The sequence below is a fragment of the Sesamum indicum genome, linkage group LG3, assembly GCF_000512975.1.
Source record: "Sesamum indicum cultivar Zhongzhi No. 13 linkage group LG3, S_indicum_v1.0, whole genome shotgun sequence".
In the NCBI taxonomy this organism is placed as follows: domain Eukaryota; kingdom Viridiplantae; phylum Streptophyta; class Magnoliopsida; order Lamiales; family Pedaliaceae; genus Sesamum; species Sesamum indicum.
This window is the reverse complement of record NC_026147.1, coordinates 22,400,037-22,415,027: the sequence shown is the minus strand read 5'-3', so window position 1 is coordinate 22,415,027 and position 14,991 is coordinate 22,400,037. Positions and strand designations below refer to the sequence as shown.

Here is a 14,991-nt window from a genome sequence, read left to right as displayed (position 1 = left end):
AATAAGTCAGTAATAAGTCAATCAATGATAAATAATAATTTTCAATCAAGTTTTTTTATTAATATCGACAATTTAGTGAAGCTTGACTAATGAAATGACTTATTTATTAAACAGAAGTAAATTATAAAAAATTACATGTAATTACATAAAATATTCAGGAAGGAGGGTGTAATTATCCCTTTAAATAGTCATTTAAGATTTAATTAATTATATAATAAGTGTAATTAGAGGACGTGAAATTATTTATTAGTATGTAGAGTGGTTTTTTTATGCAAGATACTTATGTCTAATATTGTATAAATTAAATTAGATTTGGCTGGATTCAATTAATTATAGGGATAATTATATTTACACGTCTTAATTTTTAGTAAAATTACACTAATCATCCTTTACTTTAGCATATTTAAACATGCATATATCAGAAACGTTAAAATCATTATACCGACACCCCCTCTCCCATTTTCAAGCTCCAAAAAAAAAGTTGATGTCAGTCAAAAATACCCTTAAAAACCCCAAATATCCCCATTGATTTGATCATATATTTATCTAATTTTTTGTGAACGATAATGTTCTCAAAGGGTATTCTTGTAATTATTGAAATTTAGATAGGGTATCAAAGTAATATTTTGAGAAATAGCACTATAACCCCCATATAGTCCTTTTTTCATGCAAATTTTAATTTTAGTTAAATTTTACTACACTGCACTTTTTAATCTTTAAAAATTTTCATATTAATGAATAATTAATAAATTTTAAAAATTACAAAATATTTCATATTAATTATTACTGGTTATCCTCTTTTTTTTATTTATAATAAAAAATACTAATATATAAATTATAATTTAAGATAAATTTTGTATTTGATCTAAATTTAATTGAAATTGGCAAATCGTTATTTTAAGATAATTTAGTAATAATTTATTTAATAAATTATTCTTTTCCTTTTCTCCCAACGTCGCTATTGCCTATATTCCTTTTAGTTGGTATGTGTATAATGTGCTCTCACATATTTATTAAATAAGTATTTATGTTAAAAAATTACAATAATGAGTACAAGTTGAGATATTTTTTAAATTATAAATAATAATTTAATCATTATATTTTTGAACATATAAAAATATAATTTCATATTTTAATTATTAAAATGTGTAACTTAATATTGGTTCTATAAAAAAAAATGATGGTAAAATGGGATAGTTATGCTCATTTAAAATTTATTAATAAATGCCAAATTTTTAATTTAAATTTTTGTAAAGATTAAAAAGTACAATGGTATGAAAATTAGATTTAAATTAAAAAAATGGTATAATAAATAAAAATCACATGAGCCCATATTACTTTTCCCCATAACATTATTCTGTCGCCCCTTCTAATATTTAATAATTATAGGAATATGCCCTTACGGGCAAATCTGTCACACATAAAAACATGTTCATCTTACTTTATTTTTCAAATGCTTCACCGACAGGGGCATTATTGACATTTCAAATCATTTTTTTGGACAGAAAACACTCATGGGGCGGTTTCTATATAATTATTAAAAAAATAGGAGTGATTTATATAATTAAAAAAATATATACAAGGGTATAAATGTAACTATCCCTTGATTATATAATAAGTATAATTTGAAGATGTGATTGGACGTGTTTTATAAATTACTCACTAGTTTGTTTTTTTTTTTTTTCAAGTAAGAGTGATTAACTATTCATATGTAAATTAATTACAATTATTTCTGTCGGATATCAGTATCTAACAACATTCCACACATAAAGCAGAATTTTAACCCTAGGGGTCATGAAGCCTCAGTTTCACCAACTGAATTATGCCTCATTGGCAAATTACTCACCAGTTATGCATTTTGAAAATTTTATTCCAAATACTTTGCCCCATGTTGCACTATTCAAATTAGGTTTGTCTTGGCTCAATTAATTATATAATAAAGGACAATTACATTATTTTCTCTTGAGATTTAGTATAATTACGTATAAACTCTTTATAATTTGATAATTACAAGATCATACTCTTCAGGTTTACTTCCACCTAGGTTTCCTTGTTAGTCAAAATTCACTAAATTTGTTGATATTAACAAAAAAAAAAAATTGAATGAAAATTGATATTTATCCTCGATTGATTTATTATTGACTTATTGCTGGTCAAACAAATATTTTTCTAACTAAACTACTCTTATAACAGTGAAAATATACATCATTGCATGCATTAAGATGTGAAGATGTATAAGAGTAATTTGATTAATAAATATTTATTTGACTTATAATAAATCAATAATAAGTCAGTTGGGTTAAAATATGGTTTTTTATCTAAACTTTTTCATTAATATCAATAAATTCAGTAAATTTTGATTGACGAGTGAATTTATTTATTAAAACCTTTCTTTCTTTTAAATAAAATAAATAATGAAATTTTGTAAAATTAATATATTAATTAAATAGAGAATATAACAATATTTGAAATAAAAAATTCAATTTGTCAATCAAATTGCATTTGTTAAATGATTAATTTTAATTTAATCAAATTCAGTTTGAGTTAAAGCCTGCAAAATATTTTGTGATACACCTATACTTTTGGAATAGAAAATTCTTGTGTTCATTCATGTTACCTAATATTTTGTAAACTTGAAGGGTGACAGATAATTATAATTTTTAATTTATTAAAAGAATAATTACACTCTTCTTTTTAAAATTTGATTCAATTACATGTAAACCTTCTGTTGTTTGAAAAATTATATATAGTATTCTTGAGGTCTGCTTTCGTTTAACAATAAGTCCATTCATTAGTCAAAATCCACTGAATTTGTTGATTATTAACAAAAAAATTGAAAAAAAAAGTTATACTTAACTCCGACTGATTTATTATTAATTTATTATAGGTCAAATAAATTTCTTATGACCAAATTAACATCACACGTCTTCATGCTTTAATGCATGTAAGGAGAGGTATATACTAGAAAAAAATTACTATTGACTATAATATTAGTGGCTATAACTAAAAATCATGGTAAATGACTATTATTCACTATAATTAAATAAAATCGATGCAAAAAACTATTCTTTCCACCATGAAAAATTCAATTTTTTTTTGTTAATATTAGCAAATTTAGTGAATTTTAACAACTGACGGAACTTATTTGTTAGATAGAAGCAAATTTTAAAAGTACTAAATATAATTTTTAAATCAAATAAAATCTATATATAATTATACTAAATCTTAATAGAGGAGAGTATAATTCTTTTAATAAATAGATATTTACAACTCAATCAAACACCATGAAGTGATGATTACATAATTAATTAAATTGTCATTTTTTTTAGAATGAGACGTGCGTGTAATAATTGTACACACTTGATAAGAAAAAAATGGAAACGTAGTATTAATTTAGTAGTATCATCTGATGTCATCGTACTTTCTCTTCTTCCATCATTCATGTTTAGGTTCATTTCTCTATCTTTGACTTTTTTGGTACCTCTCTCATCTACAACTCTATCTCTATTTATTTACATGTATGTTATATATATGTGTAGTTCTGAACCCGTTGCGCAAAGTTACAGAACAGTACTAAAACTGTTGTTTTGCTGAAATCAAGAACCAGAATGAGGACTATGAATCTTGTCGATTCCATTTTCAAGCAACCATGCCCGTCCAAAAAACCCTTCATTGGCTCCACCGACCACCGGGGAATCAAACCTAATTTCCTCAGGTTACGAAAGCCCGTATCGCCGTTCGTCGTGTCCGCCATTATTGCCGAAGAAGATAGAATCTTGACTTCGAAAGACGAACCCACCTTCAATTTCAAAGCTTACGTTGTTGAGAAAGCCAATTACGTGAACAAAGCCTTGGACGACTCGGTTCCGGTGAAGAACCCGCCGATCATCCACGAGGCCATGAGGTACTCCTTGTTAGCCGGCGGTAAGAGGGTCCGCCCCATGTTGTGTATTGCCGCCTGCGAGGCTGTGGGCGGCCACCAGTCCGCAGCCATGCCTGCAGCCTGCGCGGTGGAGATGATCCACACCATGTCACTCATCCATGATGATTTGCCCTGTATGGACAACGACGACCTCCGCCGTGGCAAGCCCACCAATCACAAAGTGTTTGGCGAGAATGTGGCGGTGCTGGCTGGTAAATTAATTCAAAAAGTCATACTAAACACACACACACACACATATATATATGTATACATCCTACACCATCTTATTCTGTCCTTTCCGCAGGTGATGCTTTACTGGCCTATGCGTTTGAGTTCATGGTCACCGCAACCACCGCGGTGGCGCCGGAAAGGGTTCTTGCGGCTGTGGGGGAATTGGCAAAGTCGATAGGGACGGGGGGGCTGGTGGCGGGGCAAGTGGCGGACTTGACTTGCACAGGGAACAACGGAAATGTGGGATTGGATATATTGGAATTCATACACATACACAAAACTGCTTCACTGTTAGAGGCTGCGGTGGTTTTAGGTGCAATCATGGGTGGGGGGAGTGATAAGCAAGTGGAGAATTTGAGGACTTTTGCTAGGAAAATCGGGCTGCTTTTTCAGGTGGTGGATGATATATTGGACGTGACTAAGTCGTCGGAGGAGCTAGGAAAGACCGCCGGAAAAGATCTGGTGACAGACAAGACGACGTATCCGAAGCTGTTGGGACTGGAGAGGGCTGTGGAGTTTGCTGAGAAGTTGAATGAAGAGGCTAAGATACAGCTGGCGGATTTCGATCCGGCAAAGGTGGCGCCGCTGGTGGCGTTGACTGATTACATTGCTCGCCGGCAGAATTAATTTGCTGAGATTTCTGGGCTTAATTCTTGTTTTCTAGAATTTAATGTTTGTTGTAGTAAATTGTTGGAAGTGTTTAAGATGATATCTATATACATATATATCCTATGCTGTAATTGTACGCAATGAAAATCACATTGTAGTTTTTCCGTTTTTGGTAAATTTGGCAGGAACAAAAATTTGGACGTTATCTGGTGTTAAATTGGCATCTTTCTTGATTTACATGGACTTCTATTTTATGGGATAATATTTCCTTTCTAAGATACTGTTTTTGGATTCAATAGTGAATATGTATTTTATATGTATTATGTTATTTAATATTTTAAAAAAATGTACATGTAATCTAAATATCTACCTATTCCTTATAATTAAGTGAGACCACCTTTCTGTGTCTCACTTAATTTTGTATGCAATTTATATATATTAGTCGTTGTGGTACGTTATTTCTATGTGCATATATGATACATAATATTTCACATTTTAAAATATATAATAAATAAGAATAAAATATATAAAAACAATATATAATTAAAAAGAAAGAGTGAAAGAAAGAAAAGTAATTTAGGTAGATAGTATAAACCATATAGATGATAAGAATAATTTGATGAGGAGGAGTGGTTTAAAATACGTAAGAACATATTTGATAATTAAAAAATTGATACCGCAGTGTAAATTTAATAACCACTATTTGTAAATGAAAATAAAGCTTTAATTTTTATATAGTACAGATATAGATATAAATTGTTTGAGTATTTATTTAATTAATTAACTTGCCACCCTCCCATTCTTCAAAACCTCCCTAACCATTCTTCTAAACCCGTAAAAATAGAAAAACTTGCTATTACTCTTGAAAAATGGAAAGCGTGTGTGCGATATTCAACTTGTACTAATTAACTATATGGGTAGAGAATTCAACCAGCCTTTTTCTTGGTAATGTAGATTTTTGTACACTATATAGCAATATAATTAATGTGCAATATTAGTAACATGGTCCTATTGTATATGTTAGATAGTGGCATATTGGGTGTTTTATTCAAAATTGTGTCATTATTCCTGCAGAGATCTAAAATTTTGTCAATTTGAGACCATGATCTCTTGCCCGAGCAGTGAGGTCCTCACAACAATGAGTTCGTGTCCTGCAGACAAAAGGTGTTTAATCTACGACTTTATATTATTTTTTATTTGTTGTTGATTTAAAAATATTGTTGTGTTATGTACTGAATGTCAATAGTATATTGATGAATTTAAAAATATCAATATATATATATATATATATATTTCAGAAAAAGGAATTTTAGAAATTTGAAAAACTAACTGCAATTGTTCATATTACGTAATCCACGTTAAATATACAGCACATTAATTACGATCGTCAGTAATATAAATAAAAAATTGAATATAATATTAGCAATCACAACAACCTATATATATATATATTAAATTAAGTACACGTGAAACTCTCCGTTTGAAGTAAGAGCAGTTATTGTTTACAACTTGAGATTTGTGATTGACTAGGATTGTTAGTAAGGATTGAGACTTGAAACTACAAATTCTTCCGTCTTGTGTGAAGTATGTGGAGACTTGTTTTAATAATAGGTTGTAAGAAAATTGATGATGTCCACATTTGGGAAAATAACGTCAAGAAAGGGACATGAAATGAATTTCACATAATGATGGGCAAAGGAGTTTTGACAATGTTTGTCACACAATGTAGTGGATTGGGATTTGAACTCTACAACTATAAATATTTATAATAGAATTATTTAATATAGCAATAATATATAATGTGTCCTAATAATACGAAACATGATAATTTTTTATAATCGTATAAGCGATTTTTTCTTATATATTTATATATCCATGTGCAGCACATTAATATGTCAACTTTGATGCTCATAATTTTTAATTAAGCATCGTTGATTAATATATGTATAGTCAACTTGTTTTAAGTGTTAAATAATTAGAGTTAGGATTTGATTTAGATATTTCAGTATTATCATATTCTACTAATTAAAAAGTTACACGTGATTGTACAGTATTTATGATCAATGTGATGATTTGAATACTTAAGGATGTTCAGATTAAGACAATATTTAATGATGCCCAAACCCCATAAATTCCAAAAATCTCGAAGATAATTCTCATGAAATTAGTACAATAAGCATATGTTTTTTGTATTTTCAAATGATAATGAAATTTAGAAAATGGGTCCCGAAATATCCAAAATCAAAAGAATCGACAGCGTTACACCGCCAAAAGTCTGAATAGGTGGAAAAAGCGCCGTTGCCGGGGATCGAACCCGGGTCGCCCGCGTGACAGGCGGGAATACTCACCACTATACTACAACGACCTTGATGACAAATAATATGCTCAATGCTATCTCTATTTAGCCATGGACTAAACCATAATATAAGCCCCTGATTCCGCTTATTTATAATTACATAAGGGGTAATTATGCTCTCTCCCTCAAAATTTCATGTAATTATTAGTTATTTTATAATTTAAAAAATTTATATTTGATATTCTCGTCTAACAAAGAAGTCTTTTCATTAGTCAAAATTTAGTAAATTTGTTGATGTTAATAAAAAAATAATATTTATTACCCAAATTGACTTATTATTAATTTATTTCAGGTTAAATAAATCTTTTTATCATCAAATTCACTTCATAAGCGTTCATGCCTTAATACATGCGAGGAGGTATATATTCACTGTTATAAGGATAGTTTAGTTGAAAAAATACTTGTTTGATCTCCAATTAAAAATTAATCGAGAATAAATATTATTTTTCATTCAGTTCTTTTTGTTAATATCTATAAATTTAAATTGACGGAGTGACTTATTTATTAGACGGAAACAAACACCTCAATGGTGCTAAATATAATTATTCAAATCACAAGGGGTCTAAGTATAATTATACCAAATTTTAAATAAGAGGAATACAATTATCCCTAATTGTAACGTGAAAAAAGAAGATATATATATATATATATATATATATTTGTGAAGTAATTACTCTGATTTTTTTTTTCTTTTTTTGTGAAGTAATCATTTCACATTTTTTTATTTAAATTTTTGTGAAGTAGTCGTAGCTTGGAGTATTGACTTGACAAATTTTTTTAATTACAACGAGCTTTATTAAGATTTGGTATAATTATAAATATTTCTTATTATTTTATAAATTAGTAATATTTTTTAATATTTGATAAAATTATATAATTTTTGAATAGATGGTTAAAATTCTCACCTTTTGCTCTTTAAAAAAAATTAAAATTATAAAAAAAATGACGAAGTAGATGAAAAAAATAAAAAAAATTGTAAACAGAAATAATTAGTCCATACTTTTTTTATAAAAAAAAAAACTAAAGCTAATTTTATAGTCTAAAAGATATATTGATCATTTTATCACAAATTAGATAAAAACTAACAGATTGTGATAGTTATTGAACGGTCGTTAAAATTAAAAAGATATTTATAAATATTTGTAATTAAGCCAAATATTTCAGAAGATTGCTGTAATTTATCCTTTAAAAAAAAAAAGAAAACTAGGCGAAGTCGTTAACTTCACATAATTAAGTGTTTTCTTTCTATTTTTTTTTTAAAGAAAATATATTTTTGTGAAGTGGCTACTGATCATTTATATGATGCTCGTCCTTTTTCAGGTTTCAGGATGTTAAATAACAATCAAACTGTTTTCGTATCAAGAAGTTACTTATCATCAATACATAGCTTTGGTTGGATGTTGGCACTGTAGAGATTTAACGTGCATTTTGATTGTTGTTTGACAATACTTACCTCTGTGTTGATCGATAATAAGCTTACATGACATAGAACAATGGGCTACTGGCTTTGAAATTATTTTTGGTTAATTCGTCGTGTTGAGTTTTTTTTAATGGGCATGCTTTGAAATTTTTTATTGTTATACATTTAAAATTATTGTATAAATTTACAATAGTTATGTTGTTCCATGTTAACATTTTATGTGTGTTATAAAGACCATTTCAATAATTATTAAATCAAATTTAATTTAACAGTTTCAGAAATAGGTCTAAATGCATTTTTTGCAATTGAACTACTATTGTAACGGTCTCTCATGCTTATTACAATACAACAGCCGTTACAAATTATAACGAGTTTCAAGCAAGCCGTTACAAAGATTTCTTATTACAGAAAAAAGCCGCGATAGGAGGTGCCGTTACAACGGTCGTTATGAATTAATTTTTTTTTTTTTACATTATTAACTTGGCCGTTTAAAAAGCTGTTACTATAAAATAATTTTTTTGAAGTGTAACTTGTAAACCATTTTTTGTAAAAATGTATAGCTAGCCCAATTATAATTAAGTGGATATGTGGATTCATTCATTTTTAATATGTTAAATTGACAAATTGTAATTGAATCAATAAACTTATGGTTGAGAGGACTAACAATAAATATAACACTCAAATTGCAGTAATTATTTGAGTTTATGTATTAATAAATTAATCGCTGTTGCACGGACTTCTCGCAAGCATTAAAAAAGTCATGATATAAGATTAAGAGATTCTTTTTTTGTGAAAACAACAATCGTAGCGTGAGAGTGAGAAAGACAAAAAAATTGTTAGAGGAAAAAACGTCACGCAACAGAGAAAAAATATATTATGATTGTTAATTTAATAAAAAAATTATAAAAAAAATATGGAGAAGTTTGATGTGAGAGAAATAATGGAGCAGTGGATGAGAGAAAAAAATTATAATTATAAAATTATTAAAAAAATTAAAATTTCTATTCTAATAAAAAATTTTTAGAGAAAAAAGTGAATTCAAGGGTAAATTTGGCACGAAAAAAGGATTTTTTTTGTTTTTTTATAATAATGTAGATGAACAAATTTTGTAAACTCATGGAAACTTATATATTGCTGTTAAAAATAAATGCTAATTATTTCCTGAAAATAAAATTTAGTAAGGATTTAATTATAGTAGCACATGGCTAATAGTTCACTATTTTTGTTATTTATCCAAAAATATTCTATTTTATTCTTAATCAAAAAAAACTTTAATATATTCATTTTACCATATTTTTCGCGATTTTTTGTAATTCCTCTTACTCACTCGAAAAAATTTGCATTTGAATTCATAATTTTATTATTTGAATATATTATTTTATATTTTATAATTATTATTCGACCATTTTTCAATTGGGTAATAATTTAAATTTTCAAGCAAATGAATTAATTTTGTTATCATTATAAATTGAAGTAAAAATAATAATAATAGGTGTTTTACCGTCGGGCCCAACTGAAATTTGTACCGTTGGAGATAGGCCACAGCCCAATTTATATACAACATCAGGTAAGAGAATTTTGAACAAAACATAAAGAAATCGAGAGAGTGCAAAATCGAGAGTTTTCAAGAGAAAAGCCCCTGCTCTAATGGCGACGCGTTCTCTGGCAGCCACCTCCGCCGTTCTCCTGCTGCGACCGCCCTCAGGCCTCCATCTTTAGGTACTTCTTGATTCCACAATTTCTTATTTATGTTTAGGTACTTCTTGATTACACGGTTTCTTATTTACTCTTGAATTTTTTTCTTTTTCTTGGAGGTTTTGGCTAATTGTTTCAAGGAACTACTACATGGGTTCTCTTTTATTTCTCGGATTATTACCTAAAAAGGTACTTTGCTTTTGCAAGGGTTCTTTTATAACTAGTTCAGGAAGCATGAGTTCACACAATTTTCCCATTGCATAACAAATTTGTTCAATCCGGTCTTGCTCAAGATTCATGCCATTTGTCCAGGAATTGCATTTATACATATTGCCAGCACTCACAATCTTGATTACACGGTTTCTTATTTGTTCTTGAATTTATTTTTTTTCTTGGAAGGTTTTGGTTTTCTTTCTTTCAAGGCGGCGTTTCTACAATTTTCTTGGAAGGTTTTGGTTTTCTTTCTTTCAAGGCGGCGTTTCTACAATCAGACTTCCCCCGTGTTTTAGTGGTCAATTTCTCCTATCTCCTGTCATAATGATTATATGTTATTAACTGAAATTTAAGTGCCGCCATCCACCGTCTGTTACTCCAATTTGATCTCAACTTAAAATTTCTGGTTGGACTGTGATTAAACTTCTTAAACCAATCAGTACTTGCCCAACCGATGGGCCAACCATAATATGAACTCTCAACTACATGTAAGTTTGGATTGTGGTTATGAAATATCTGTTGCATATTATGCCTTTGAATTGGAGAATGCCACAGTTATGTATCTATGTTGTTTTCTTCCCTGTCTTGGTTTCTTCCTAGTTCTGTCTTAATGCAAAGTACAAGGAGAAAGGACTTATTTAACAGAGATGTCTTATCATCTATTAGCAATTATTTTATTTGCATGCTTCATTGTTAGCAATATTGTCATTGTATATCTCTTGCCAGTGCCATTAAAATTGAGAATTGCCTAGTATGCTTCAGGTCCCAAAAAGCATGAGGTAGATATGATAAGTCGTCATTAGTTAAATTCCAAAAGTACGTATTATGCAGTTACAAATGGTGGCCTAACACTGTAGCCTGTTTATATTTAATTCTACAAGTGAAGCATGTTAGTTAGTATAGGTAATGTGTACTCGTTCATTAATGGTTAGGGGCGCTAGAATTTGGATTTGGTTTGCAGATTCTGTGTTGCCGGATAACTTTCATATTGTTAAAAATTGTGTGGGAATCAAAAGGGTTGAGTAGGACTTAAACACTCAATCGGGACACATTCCGGCCTCTAAAAGTGTGTTTTTTGATGATATTTTAGAACCTAATGTTAACTTGTGTATCTTCATATTCCTCTCTTTGAATTTCTAACTGAAAAGTGACCAATGTCCTTATCGGTTCTTCCTTGCCAACTTTTCTCCCATATTTTTGAAATCGAGGAGGCTGAAACCATTGATTTTATGCATTGTAAACTTCAAATCCAAATTTTGTGCGTTGATTTCTTTGAAAAACTCACGTGACCATCATTTTGACTCGGAAAGAATAGGATTGAGAATGTTTGAGGCCGTTGAAATGTGAACGATGAAAGGATAGAGTTGACTCCTAAATTGGAGAACAAATCTCCCCTTTTTTGTAAATTTATTCTTGATTAATTCGTCGTGTTGGGTTTTTCTCATGAGCCTGCTTTGAAATTTTTTGTTGTTATACATTTAAAATAATTGTATGAATTTACAGAAATCATGTTGGTCCATGTTAACATCTTATATTTGCAGATGTATCATAGAAAAATATCGAAAAATCTATATTATCCAACTATGAGTTATTTTATTTGTGCACTTTGGAAAATTAAATACTATGCTAAGCGTAGAGCGGTTGTCTAGATGCCAATTAAATTTGCTTTTCTTTGTGAATTTTGTGAATATTATTACATAATTTCAAGATTTGATAAATGTGTTTTAATGAACAAAAAGTTTGGTAACTCAAATAATACTAGATATGAGAATTTTTTTATAGTTTTTATGAGGAATTAACTATAGTGTATTTTAAAAAAAATTGTGGTTTTTTCTTTTGCTAAGATTTGTTTTCTCTCGTCAATTGTTTTCTGTTATCAACGTATGTTTTTAAAATCAACATCAAGTGTACTAATTTCTCTAAGATAAATTTACAAAGTCTGAATATCTTGTGTAGTTTAACAAGTATATAAATTTTCTGGTTTGTGAATAAGTGCATAAAAAAAGTCACGTGTTTTTATTTTAAGAGAAAATTGTTAATTGATTTTTATTGACATTTTTTAAAAGCAGTTTTTGTATTTTTGGGAACACTTTGAAGTTTGAAGTGCATTCGGTTTATTACTTTTGTGAATAAGTGCATAAAAAAAGTCACGTGTTTTTATTTTAAGAGAAAATTGTTAATTGATTTTTATTGATATTTTTTAAAAGCAGTTTTTGTATTTTTTGGGAACAATTTGAAGTTTGAAGTGCATTCGGTTTATTACTTTTGAACAAATGGATAATTTTTTCTTTAGACTTCCAAAAAAGTGTATAATTAAGGTTTATTACTTTTGAACAAATGGATAATTTTTTCTTTAGACTTCCAAAAAAGTGTATAATTAACTTTTTTTGTTGTGACAAATAATTGATTTCATAATACTTAAAGAAATCTTTTAAGATGATAGATGCAAAGGTAATTGAAAAATAAACAATGAGATTGGCATCTAGACAACCGTTTTACCGTGTAGTATATGATATTTTATTTTCGAAGTTCAAAAATAAACTAATTTGTGGTTGCGTAGTAGCGATTTTTCAACAAATTTTACTGTGGTACATCTACAAAGTTTAGATGTCGATATGGACAAATATGGTGTTTCTGTATGATTTGTACAAAAGTCTTAAATGTATGACAAACAAAAGGTTTTGAAAAGGCAAATGGGATAAAACCAAACATAATGAATAAGTTGAGAATAAATTTGCAAAAACTGTGGAGAATTATCTCCCCTTTAGGCGTCAACTCCTAACTCATTCTTCGCATTTGAAATTGGCCTCAAATTTATAATCCTATTACTTTCAAGTTAGAATGTTGAGAATGTGAAGGTTTCATAGAACTCACATACATTTTTGGGTTTGAAGTATACAAAGAAAAAAATTCAATGGTTTCAACCTTTCTTGAAATTTAAAATATGGGGGAAGACGGTGGAGAAAACTAGATAGGGACAAAGGTTCCGTCTTTGGTTAGATAAATGGTAGAGAGGAAGAGATAGATACATAGGTTGTCATGTGGTTCTAGATAGTGTCAAAGAACACATTGCTTTTAGTGGTTAATGTGAAACAATTGAGTGTTTGAATCTCTACTTCAATCTTTAAATTCCCAAACAATTTTTAGCGAGATGATGTTATTTAAGCAAGCACTGAATTGAGAAACCAAGTATGAATTCTAGAGCCGTCGTAATTGACGAGTTGCATGCTATACGGTTATGCATTTTGCTCTTTACATATATCTTTAAATATACTGATATTGTTGATTATGTGCAGGTTAATGCTAGTGAAGATGATACAATTGCCGACTTGCATCCATTCACAATGACACACTAGCTTGCATGTCTATCGGGCTCAAGTATTTCTTCAAGACATCAACAGCCATTAGCTTAAGAATAAATCTAGCCTATTGTAAATAAGAATACTCTGTTTGTAGTACTTGTGTCTTCAGGGAAAAACATATATTCTTTATACTCCTCTTTTTATTTTTTTATTAAAATTGCCTATTGCAATTACTTCAATTTTTAATACCACGCAATGTCCTAATTAGAATCTTATTTATATGGATAGAAGAATGATAACCATGTGGATTGAGATACTTCACTTAAAACAGTTTTACGCCTTGCAAAAGAGCACTTGTGTTCCAATATATGTTCACTTCATAGCAATGCTTCTCAGTTGGCAACTTGTATTAGAAGCTTCATTGTTGAAAATTGTAATTCAAGCATCTTCCATACGCAGTTGATTCCATTGTGGCTGAGTTAACCACATGGAAGGTATATTGTTGAACTCAAGCAACTAAAGAACCAAATAAAGCAAGCCAATCAACAGTATCGTGTACTAACGGAAAATTATTTCTCAAATAAAATGTAATGCGAGTACATTAATTCCTTTCAAAATGCCTCAGACAAACTATTTTAACTGACTTAGATACTGATCAAAACATCAGGTTGAGTCAGCTACCTTTTTGGGAGTTACCCATAGATGATCAAAAAGTATTCTTACACCACTTCCTTTCAAAGTCCCAGGTGCCACAATTTCAAGCATATCCGATACTGCTTGAGTAATAGATGCACGAACTTCTGTTGCGTTTGCCCAATAAGGGCATAAAGTACCAGCTACTACCTCAGAAGTATCTAAGAAGATCAGCTTCTGCTATTACAATAGTACACCACTATATGAATGATGGCTCAGCAATACAAATAATAATCCATAGACCAGCAACCCTTGGAAATCATAGCTGAATATAGAAATATCATAGAATTTATAGTTCAAAGTAATTAATTTAAGCATTTAATATACATGCATAAGAACGACAAATAACTAACATGATAACCCTCCTGATATTCTAACTAAATACACTTAAAATATGGATCTTTCCATGTCCCTGTCTTTTAATGATCTCTGCAATAATCTATTTAACCAAATTATGTCTATATTTATAGGCTGCAGCCAAAAAAAATATAATAGAAGAAAAGCATTTGATCTGCATATTCATGATCTAAGAAGTTCCTAATGTGTATCC

The 14,991-nt window shown here is 29.4% G+C and overlaps 1 protein-coding gene, 1 long non-coding RNA gene and 1 other non-coding gene across 3 annotated transcripts; 2 read left to right on the top strand and 1 right to left on the bottom strand.

Annotated features, from left to right (window-relative positions):
* On the top strand, positions 3,609 to 4,999 carry LOC105159217 (geranylgeranyl pyrophosphate synthase, chloroplastic-like). The gene is made up of 2 exons (XM_011076201.2): positions 3,609 to 4,134; positions 4,227 to 4,999. Exons 1-2 carry the CDS (start codon positions 3,609 to 3,611, stop codon positions 4,778 to 4,780), a joined length of 1,080 nt encoding a protein of 359 aa, XP_011074503.1. The 3' UTR covers positions 4,781 to 4,999.
* On the bottom strand, positions 7,056 to 7,127 carry TRNAD-GUC. The gene has a single exon. It is a non-coding gene; the product is annotated as a tRNA-Asp (tRNA).
* LOC105159216 lies at positions 10,119 to 13,937 on the top strand. Its single transcript, XR_847568.2, has 3 exons — positions 10,119 to 10,257; positions 10,353 to 10,422; positions 13,743 to 13,937. It is a non-coding gene; the product is annotated as an uncharacterized LOC105159216 (long non-coding RNA).